Source organism: Trachymyrmex cornetzi, unplaced genomic scaffold (genome assembly GCF_001594075.2).
Source record: "Trachymyrmex cornetzi isolate Tcor2-1 unplaced genomic scaffold, Tcor1.1 scaffold108, whole genome shotgun sequence".
Lineage (NCBI taxonomy): Eukaryota > Metazoa > Arthropoda > Insecta > Hymenoptera > Formicidae > Trachymyrmex > Trachymyrmex cornetzi.
In genome coordinates, this window is record NW_017295631.1 from 254,750 (window position 1) to 266,130 (window position 11,381).

The 11,381-nt window shown below is 30.4% G+C and overlaps 2 protein-coding genes across 2 annotated transcripts in view; one reads left to right on the forward strand and one right to left on the reverse strand.

Annotated features, from left to right (window-relative positions):
* The window catches only part of Nep5 (M13 family metallopeptidase neprilysin 5), a 10,398-nt gene extending 8,771 nt beyond the window's left edge, over window positions 1-1,627 (forward strand). Inside the window, exons 16-17 of the mRNA XM_018506364.1 lie at window positions 531-707; window positions 1,364-1,627. Coding sequence (XP_018361866.1) covers window positions 531-707; window positions 1,364-1,537 — 351 coding nt within the window. The 3' untranslated portion in view covers window positions 1,538-1,627. The remainder of the gene's footprint in view (window positions 1-530; window positions 708-1,363) is intronic.
* Window positions 1,628-5,788: 4,161 nt separating this feature from the next.
* On the reverse strand, window positions 5,789-10,120 carry LOC108760671 (protein NPC2 homolog). Its single transcript, XM_018506752.1, has 4 exons — window positions 10,001-10,120; window positions 7,911-8,024; window positions 7,514-7,698; window positions 5,789-6,061 (listed from the first exon to the last, which is right to left on the reverse strand). The coding sequence occupies exons 1-4, from the start codon at window positions 10,083-10,085 to the stop codon at window positions 5,978-5,980; spliced, it is 468 nt and encodes a 155-aa protein (XP_018362254.1). The 5' UTR covers window positions 10,086-10,120; the 3' UTR covers window positions 5,789-5,977.
* Window positions 10,121-11,381: the final 1,261 nt, after the last annotated feature.

An 11,381-nucleotide genomic window follows, 5' to 3' on the forward strand; every position in this document is an offset into this window, starting at 1 on the left:
ATTTTTATATATGGATTTAATTTAAGATGTATGTACTGAGGATGGTCAGATGGTGACCGAAACGTTTACGTAATAGAAAATAAAATATATTTTGTGCTAATTCTAACTGGCGCTGTGGCTGTATGCTCTTTATTAATTTGCTTTTATAATTTTAAGCCACTTATTATCTTATATATCTTATATATTAATTGTATTTATTTAGTCCGGAAAAATAATTCGGCGCGCAGTTTGAAAAAGACTACAATATGGTATAGATGCAAGTACATATATAGTATATATTAGTAATTCAAGATTGAATTATTTAAGCAACGAAGATCCAGCTTCGATCATAATATGCATTTAAAAAATTTTTTAATATTTAATTTTATTAAGGTGATATCTTTTTAATATTTAACATTTTGTATATAGCCTATTGTAAGTTATATCTTAATTTATGTATAAGCATTAATTTTGTATGTATAAATTAGCTTTAGTTTTAAGAAGTTGAATAACCTGATCATATCGATGAGTTAATGATATATCTTGTATAGGTCGACGATTATATCGATGGCGAACTGACCTTGGGAGAAAATATCGCCGATAATGGTGGCCTTCGCGAGGCCATCATCGCTTACAAAAGGTGGAAGGCTCGGCACGGTTATGAACCTTTACTTCCGGGATTCACGCAATTTACGCACGAACAGTTACTTTTTCTTTCTTTTGCGCACGTAAGCCAACATTCCAATTATAACATAGCAGTCAAGTCCCAATCATCATGTTTTGATATATCCAAATAAAAATCTCTTAGCTTCGTAAAGTTTTCGAACGCTTAAGGTAATAAAATAAAAAATTTAACCGATTAACAAAAAAAACGTTTTAAGTGATATTTTAAACATTTTTAACAACAAAAAATCCAAAAAGCAAGACAAAAAGAATCAGCGTGGTAGTTAATACGCAATCTTAAATCTTTAATCCAGAAAATAGAATCTTTATTTCAAAAAATAATAGTACATTTCAGTTCACTTTGGAACCATCCTCAGCAATACAATTTCAAAATATCAATCCCTTCATGTCCAAGAAAAAATCACCATCAGATTAACAGATTTGTTGTTGCAACTTGGCATATATTATTAATCTAATAACATTAAATTGATTGATATTACTTGTCCAGAGTTTGCTATAGTTCCGTTCTTTCAATCTACTTTTAATCTATTTTACGATATTAAGACTGTTCCTCTATATAATTATGTGGCATGTAACATAAAAACATTTTCGCTTATGCTAAATAGGTATATATTATCTCTTTATTAAATAAGTTCTTTGCGAAAATTGCTCCTAGTATTATTCAAGTTATGAGTAAATGTTAATTATATCACTGTTTTAGTTGTGGTGCGAGTCTTATACTGCTACATCACTAAAGTGGATGATGGAAGATTCTCATTGTCCCGGTCATGTGAGACTTCAAGCTGTACTGAGAAATTCCAAAGAATTTAGCACTGCATGGAATTGTCCAGCAGGATCGACCATGAATCCATCGAAAAAGTGTCGTTTGTGGTAAAATTTGCGTCTTCGATATAGACAATGTTTGTTATTTAATATCGTTGATTAATCAAATGTTTACCATTTATGAGGCCAGCAAGCTCACGTGCAAAACAATAATAATCTAGCTAAAACTAATTAAAACAATTAATTTTGTATTTCGTGAGACTCATGGTTTGCAATAATGCAAAATTAAATAATAAATAGAATTTTTATGTTCTCTCTATTTCGAAATTAAATAAGTGAGAATTAATATAGATTTACAGAGTTTTGTGCATGAGCTGCAATAGCTTTAATTATTGTTATCCGTTCGTTATATATGTGACGAATTATTTCTATGTAATTTGGTAAAGTCTTTCGCACTGATATACGTTGGATACACAACCTATCAAGAAATCTAAAAGTGGTCCAATAATGTTTGTAATAAAAGAACTTTATTTACGTAAAAAAAATATTTTCTAACTCCTATTATCCTTAATAATGTTTTGATAATTTTTAAATGTCTATTCGGTACCTTTGATTTTGTGTCATTCTGATTGTATAGAATCTAAAATTATACTAGTATGCTATAAATATTTTAAGTTTTATTCCATTAATTTCTATCTTGTTGTCTTTGATATCGCTGAAATACTTATTTATATTTATTTTTGATAAGGATAGAATATTGGATTAATGAAGAAGTTTCTTTGTTTTTGGTTTATTAATGTGCAAAAATGTTACGTAGAAAATTACTTATAAGAAATTAAATTCAAAAGATAAATTAAAATTAGGAATAAAACAAAAAGAAAGAGAGACTGAGAGACCGTATAATTAAACATTGAAAATTTCAACATTGTATGTATATACATTGTATGTATATATGTTAGTAGAATTATTAGTTCATGAGGTGATGTCTTTTGGAGTCAATCACAAGATATTGGTATGCAATAAGATTTATTTATTCACATATCTTAGCCAAATCAATCATATATTTTGATCCTTGATTAGGATTCTTTTTAATATCGCTCAAACGAAATCATTGGACTTTCCGGTACAATGATAATTGAAACATTGTTAAATAATTATATAATAATGCACTACAAAAATTAATAGTCTATTTTAAAAATTATAAAGATAAACACATGGGTCTTGAACTTACAGATATTCGTTAAAAGTACAAAATTGACATGTTATCTATTCGGACATTATGATACATTTAAACAATTCTTTGTTACAGTACGCGTAGCAAATTAACCATAGATAAGAGAAAATATTGAAGAGAGGAAAACGTCAATTATTAATAAATAAATTGTTATATGCTTTGTCCAATAAATTCGTGTCTGACTGTATAATATTTAAACTATTTTTTTGTTTTCGAATAAAAATCATTTTTAATATGAGTCTTTTACTCAATATTTTTTCTTCGTCCAATATCTTAATGTTATATATCCCAATTAAAATCATATGATTATTTCAGATAATGTTCCACAAAAAAATATCTCGTAATTACGAGCTTTGTTCTATTTTCCAGTTGATATGGTTTCTATATGTTTATTAAGATAAAACTGCAGAAATGGGATCAACCGCTGATGATCTAGACGTTGATATTTGTTATCAAGGTCATGATCCTGAGTGACTTCCAACAGGTTTTAACCTACATTAGTATGCATCGTTTGTGGAAGTTTATCTTTATGCATTCTAATATAATTATTCAATTTGTTAATACCTTTGTACGCTATGTTAACTATGCTGGTATTTTATAAACAGAATAACGAGATGAATCAATTGGTGGAAAGAAAACATATGGTTGCTTATTTAAAAAATTATCGATTTTGTTCACATATTTTTTTAAAGCAATTATGTGTTTTCTTTACACCAATTGACTCATCTTATTATTCTGTTCATGAAAGTATTAAAGTACGATTATCAAAAAATTAATAGTTTACAAATATATTATATTTAACATTTTATGTCAATAATAATGTGTCAGAATATAGTATAAAATATCTCGTAAACTATTGATTTTCTGGTACCACTACTTTTATATGCAGAATAATTAAAGGAATCATATTGTGTAAAGAAATTATACAATTTCATTAAAAAAAGTGGAGGTGAAGATATTTGTTTAGCGCGTCCACCTAGAAGAAAGACAACATGATCAAAATGTGGTCCCCTTTAAATCATGCAATTTTTGTCTGAAACATTTTTCTATATCTTTCATATTTTTCGAGATATTTGCCTGGAGAAATTAAAATAAGACACCCTGTATACGTTATATTTTAGTTTATAATATTTTATATAATACTGTAAAATAGGTTTCTTAATAAAAGTCTAACATAAATTACATTATGTGAAATGAAAATAACATAGATGATGCTAAAACGATACAATATAATAAAATAAAAAATATTTTGTTGTGTGTGTATTTCGGAATATAAAACAGAAGAAAAATTTTTTTTGTGTTACATTTCCCGATAATATAAATAGAAAAATAGAATAAAAAGTAAAAAATAGTATAAAAATAAAAATCGTAATATTCTATCTTTACGCAGGATAACATCCTAGACAACACACAAATTAAGTCCATAATTTTATAAGATATCTTTTAAATCTATTTTAGATGGGTCTTACACAAGTATCAGACATCTTATATGATATTAGCTGTTCAATTTGAGCTCCGGAACCACAATGCAAAGCCATCCACGCAAAAAAATCAATATGAATAAGATTTCAGAGAGTGTAAAGTGTTGATACACTTCTGAGCGACGCTTATCAATTTACAGTCTATAAAATCTTGCTTATATTGGATTTTTTGCGTCGATGACTTTCCAAAATATTACGCTCGCGCGATCGAATCGCAAGCCCTTGTGTACGCGCAATCGCTAATCGCGGAAATAAAGAAACACGTTCGTTAAGGCTCCTGACTAATCGCGGCGTCATGTTGGAATTGTGACGTCAGAAGCTAGAAATACACGTTAATTTATGTTGCATGCCATTTTTAAATAAAGACAATTTGGATAAAACGAAATGACGGGATCGCTTTAAAACACTTGTAAAAATCGACGAAAACTGTCCTTTCTTCCCTTGACAGTCAGTAAATGGTCGTAAAAGGCACGTAAAGTGAGTCTATATTCGGGCAGAAACACACGGGGCTAGTTTCACCAACGCCAGTTATTTTATCCGCCGATTAACTTTGAGTATTTCCAACTGCTAAACTGAAAACTCATCATCTCTAATCTAATTTCGAAAGTATGTATTTGTAAAAAATAGTCAAATATATTTACATTTCAATGTTTTATTTATTATCTCCACACAACACTTTTTCTTTACTACTATTACTAACAAGAATACGTTAGAAAGACAGATTTTTAAGTCTTGCTGTTGGCTATTCTGGTGATGAAGTTAATCGACGGATAAGTTTAAGGGCCACTTTCACCAACTCTGATTAATGCTAATTGATGGTTAATTCAATCATCACGATTGCCAACGTATAAACTAAACACAGTTTGTCTTAGAAGAGGAAGAGAGAAGAGAAGTTCCGATACATTGAATTGCTGTTGGTACTTCTGCGAGTTAATTGTCGATTAACATAACTAAAGATTAGTAAAAGAGGCCCTAACTGGCGTTGATGAAACTGGCCGATGGTCTGACAGCTGTTGAAACGAGTAAAATATACACTTTTACATATAAAATTAGAAGATAACTTTAGTTTTCGTCGATAATTACAACTTTGATAAGTACGAGACACGTCATATTTTCACAATTAAGCAAATAATAACGAAATGGCATGCAACATAAATTTCGTTACTTTTCCACTCCTATAAGTTCAGCCATTTATCGTGGCGAGGCGTTGTAAAACATACACCAGCACGAGTCCATATACATGTACTCGCTTTCGGTGCGCCGAGAGCACATGTACATGGGCTCGTACTTGTGTGTGCATTTTACCAGACCACCGTCTGATTCTGTGGCGCTGGCTGAGTAGTCAGAAGCATTAAGAAAGAAACAAGACACTTTATTAGAACATACACAAACAAACAGAACGACTATGTACGATGAAGAAACTCAGGAGCACGTCCGAACGTAGTGACGTGTGACGTGATGTCCCAACCGCAAAATCTGTCAATTTGTCAAATCCATTAAACAGCTGAGCTGTTGCTCTTCCCGACAATGCCCTCTTTATATGTTTCACTCGACTCGCTCGGAGATCGCACGGCACGGGTGTCGGATGCAAGCTTATTTAGGTATTTTAAAATCAAAAGACAGAGTATTTTAAAAACATATCATAGAATATTAACAAATGTCATCGAGACTTTTTATCATTTATTACTCCTACAATTTTAATCGGTGAAGTTTGCGACATGCGTGGAAAATGCAGTGAGGTTCATTGTTTAAAAATAACTAACGTAGGTAACGTGTACACTTGAATACTGGGGCGCAATAAACTGTCATGGTCACTACAAAAATTCCAGTTGCATTCTTATACAACCTTCACCGGGAATTTTATACATATAATCTTCTCGTCCTTCTCGTTTCTAAATTCCCATATAATATCGGCGCTTATCTAAAGAAAAAACAAGAACTAATTTGACAACAAAATAATTAAAATTAAAAATGTAATATACAATACATATACATTATTATTTATATATAAATATACAGGGTGTACCGAAAGTTTTTGCCAATCGCTTTGTGTAGATAGAGCGGATTAAACTGAGTCGAAAAGTCCTCTACCATTTTGCAATTTTCGTAATAGTTGACAAGATATTAATTACTAAAAATTGCCAAATATTGGTCTTGAATAATTTTTTATTCAGACCATTAACTTTACAGAAAAACTGCAAGAGATAAAAATCATTTACTTCCTACTTATAGAACTCTAAGAATTTTTTGAGAAGAAAATAAATGATTTTTCTCTTCCTCTTTTTTATAAAGTTGATAGTATTTGAGTAAAAAATTATTCAAGACCAATATTTGGCAATTTTGAGTAGTTAATATCTTGGTATTGCGAAAATTGCGAAATAGTAGAGGACTTTTCGACTCAGTTTAGTCCGCTCTATCTACACAAAAGCGATTGGCAAAAATTTTTGAGATATCCTGTATACGTATATTTATAACAAAAATATATATATAATAAAAAGTTTTCAAAATGTAGATAAAATATAGATTAAAATTAAAGAACAGAGAAGAAAAACATAACTGTGTATGTATATTCTAAAAATGGACATGTAATTAAGAAAACTTGATGAACTATCAATTTTTTTGTACAACTTTAAATATTTACGATGATTTATATTTAAAGTCATAGGTTAATACTTTGCGGGCCACCAAGTGCCGTCATGTAGGAATCAGTCTTATCAACATTCATATATATGTTGTCTATAATATACAAAGTAAGCTTGGTGTAAGAAGTAAGAGAAATTGACTAATCACAATTGAACGTGAGCAGAATAATCGACTGTGATTTTGATCAATTTCTTATTCTTACTTCTTGAACTAGTTCTACATTAGTCGCATCGCAGCGTCGCAAGCACTGCGATCCAATCAACATCAAGTTAGCTCGACTCTGATTGGACCGCAATGCTTACGACATGCTTGCGACATGACGCTCCGATGCGACTAATATAGAATCAGCATTACACCAAGTTCACTTCTCATATTATAGACGACACTACCCAACAAACACAAAGTTACATGTAACGTACCTGTTGTAATTTCCCACTCAATAATATAACTGTAATATAACACGTTATATATAACCTTGTGTTTGTTAAAAATACATAATATGGCTAATATTACATCAATTAGTATTGTATATTATTGGCGTTATTATATTTAATTGTTATAGATATGAATATAAGCGAAATGTGTTGCTTCGCAACGCAGAAACAATTATATATAAGTAATTAAACACAAGACTCATTTACGTATCACAGCCATTTGTTACAATCAGTTAGTGTAATAATATATACGCGAATTGCAAAAATGTTAACTTTGTGATTTAAAGCGAAATTACTGGAGGAACTTTCTTGTTGTCCAAATTGAAGGTATTTTTGAACTCAGTTTCCTGATCCTTCTTTAAAGGACATTTGACTTCGGAATTTGGATCTTCGCACATGTTAGAATTTTCCAGAGGTAAAGGTATAGTAACATCAAGCAACACCCCAAACACATGTGCTGTGATGTCCGACATATCTTTGTCTGTGCAAAAAAAAATATATTAATATAATATTCATTTTTAATATTTTATAAACATAATTATATTACATTGTTGTAAAATTATAATTGGAAATTCTAAATAAAATTTTGACCATCTACTAGTATATATGTATTATACACTTTTCCAAGAAATATTAAATTTTTTTTATAATATTGAAAAAAGTATATGACTAAAATACAATTATTTTACTAACTTGGTGTAAATTTAAGGAATACTTTTATGTCTGTGTCACGGGGTAACGAGCATTTCTCATCGGACACATCACAGCTTGAAATTGAGACCTCATTGAATTTGCCTGCCTCCGAGCCTGAAATAAATTTAAAATTCATAAATCGCAAACATAATTTGCATTACACACAAACTTAATATTGTAAATGTTTATTCAACACGTGAATTTAATTTAATTTAATTGAAACAAATCATTTTTATTTTCGCACAAACAACTGCATGGCATGAAGGTGCACTTTTTGCCGATTTGCTATGTAATTACATTTCATAGTAACAGAAAGTTATGTATAAACTACAGCGTAATTATACATTAGTCAAACGAACATCCAAAGAAATATACGTAATTAAATGGCTTAATGAGTAACGTTGCTAATAGTTTCCGGCATTATTATACATTTTTGATTAAAGATCCTCAATGTGTAAATAGTCTCTTTGTAATTTGTAATTAACGATAAAGCCAAGCAATGGATAATACATAATTAGTAACAAGGATTTTCGAGTGATTTCATAAGATTCTTAATACTTATATACTGTTATTCCGAAAACATTCGGATTTAATTATTATTTGCATTAATTTAATTTCTTTCCTTCAATGGAAATTAATTATTGATTTTAATAATTGTACTTTTAAACATAAAATAAAATAATATTTTTATTTTAAAGAATAATTCTGATATCGACCTCTGTTTGCTTAATAAGGAATAATTCTGAGTTTTAATAATGATTTTTATCGGTGCTTTAAGAAAACTGAAGAGAGGTTATTATTATTCATATATAGATATAGAATATCCTAAAATTACTTTTTTATCATAAATCTTTAAATTTTGAGATATATGATTTCTCCTAATCCCAATTAATCGAGAAGATTATTAATTTTATTTTATCGAATTTTCAAACTTTCAGTGTTTATTATTATATACTTTTTATATATTTTTTTAACGTATCAGAGTTACATTTTTATTTAGATAAAATCAATTTAAAATTGTCTAAAGAATTTACCAAAAGAATGTTTCATCTGAACATCGTTCAGAACTTTATAGATATTAGAAATAAAACACTAACAATAAAACACTCGTTATTTACATTTCACCGGAGGCGTTATGAGGCACTAAGCAGGTACGCTCCAGCGTAGGGCTCAAAATTTGGAAGGGCACAAAATTTTAATAGGCAGTGCTACTCTTATAATTATAAGGCTCTACCTTACTTGACATTTTAAATAAATTAGCTAAAAATGGTTTTCTGGAAATCTTTTTTTAACAATAGCGTTACAGATCTTATTAACTATGCTAATGCTGCCAATGTCTGTGACAACTGTGGAGGCATCTTTTTCAAAATTAAAAATAGTATAGAATTATTTGAGAAATACAATGACGCAGACGCGGTCATGCGATTTAGCTATGATTTCAATTGAAAAAAAAATTGGCGAATAGTTTTGATTACGTAATTAGTCTTGATTACGTAACAATTGAAGACGTAATCAGAATTTTTCAAAAACTACTAAAGCCGGAAAATATAATAGTATGTTGCATTAGGCGTCAAATATATTATTATAAAAGAAAATATGAAATTTATTATATTCACGTATTCCTGTGTTATACAAATTGGTGAAAATTCCTTTTTTTTTTAGTTGTTGGTTCGTTACCGTTAGCGGGAGATTGGTGCTAGAGACTTAGCAATCCTTGTGATGGGGCGCAAAAGTAAATTCCAGCCTAGGACGCCAAAGGTGATCATAACGCTTTCGCATTGAACAATAAAAATTCAAATTTAAAAGGAATGAGATATTTTAAAATATGCAGAATATTGACATATTAAATTAATTATTAAATCTTAATGCGCAAATTTATCCCTTTTATAAGCAACGCAAATTGCCGCATTGACTAATGACTTTTAATAGGTTTGTCCAACTTTTAATATTATTAATTAATTAATATGTTATATAAATTAATGTACTAATTAACATATAAACTAATAACACGGACAGCTGTTTTGCTGAAGAAGTACTAATCGACCTTCTTACAAAGATAGTTCTTCAAAATAATTAGAGTACGCACTTACCACAGTCCTCGAAAACGAAGGAAAGGGAGGATGTTATTCCACACAGAACACATAATATCGAAAAAGCAGCACTGATCTGCATCATGTTGTTTCCACGTTTTTCATGCAGATATTAATAATGTTGCGTGTGATCCTCGCACCTCAATTTATAAGCGTTCTTATCTAACTCGAAAACGTAATTTATCTCATTTCGGTAATAATAGACTATCTGCTATTGCAAATGGTTTCATTGTATATACTGCGACCGCACTCACGAACGTGGTGCAACTTCGTTATGAGTTCGCCATTAATTTTCTTTACATAGTTTCTCTAATAACCATGTGCAATAATTTGACAAATTCCACTTGTTTTTAATTCTCAATATCGAATATTGGGCGTCAGGCACGAGAGAGCGTGCCACTCCTTTTTTGAATTAAAAGATTCAATTTGAATTATAAAGATCTCTACAGGACCACGAACGCGGACGGCTCTAAAGCCTAACGTCCACGATGATAGAAATTGGTCCGAGATCTCGGACAGAGAAAAAATTAACAAATCACATTTGAACAATTTGGTCACATGACCATTGCAATTAGTCAATTCTTTCTTCATCCGAGCTTAGACCAATTTTAAATTAAAAATCGTATTATGAAAAGAATAAGAGAAAAAATAATATAAATAAAACTTATTTCGGAAGTATCTAAAATGACGTAATATTATCAATAATATAGTCATTATTATTTAAACCTCACAATTTGCAAAAGAAAATCGTAAGAATTTTATTTTCGCATTTGTAGAATTCGTTTTTAGCTAATTTGATATAGAAGACCTACGAATTATATGAGTTTGTACTTCTTTAATTAGCTAAACAGATAATGATTTTATTAGTATTAATAAAGTGCAATAGTTAGTTTCCGAAAAATAAGGAGGTGTCACTTTAGGAGACCTATGTCAGTATCGGCGACTTTCCTCTATTAGATAATGATCAATGATGAATTTTGTATTTTTTTAGGTAAAAGTTCCGATTAGGGGACCACCCTATGACCTTGACCTTGACATATATTGTCAAGGTCATGACCCTGAGTGACCTCCAACAAGTTTTAGCCGTCGACTCGTCTTTCGTTAAAAAGTTATTAACAAAAGAAGTTTGAAAAATAACGTATTATTTTTGCTATATATGTAATATTAAATATTATTCTACATTATAGGTTTTGACTTTCAGAGGCGCATGACTACTCTCACCTTCGACTCTCACTCCCCCTTCCCCCTGCTTCAGGGGCGCACGACTTTCCAGGGGTGAGAGTCGAAGATGAGATTCGTGCGCCCCTGAAGTAGGGGGGAGAGTCGAAGGTGAGAAGAGTCGTGCGCCCCTGAAGTAGGGGAGAGGGGGGGGGGGGGGGGG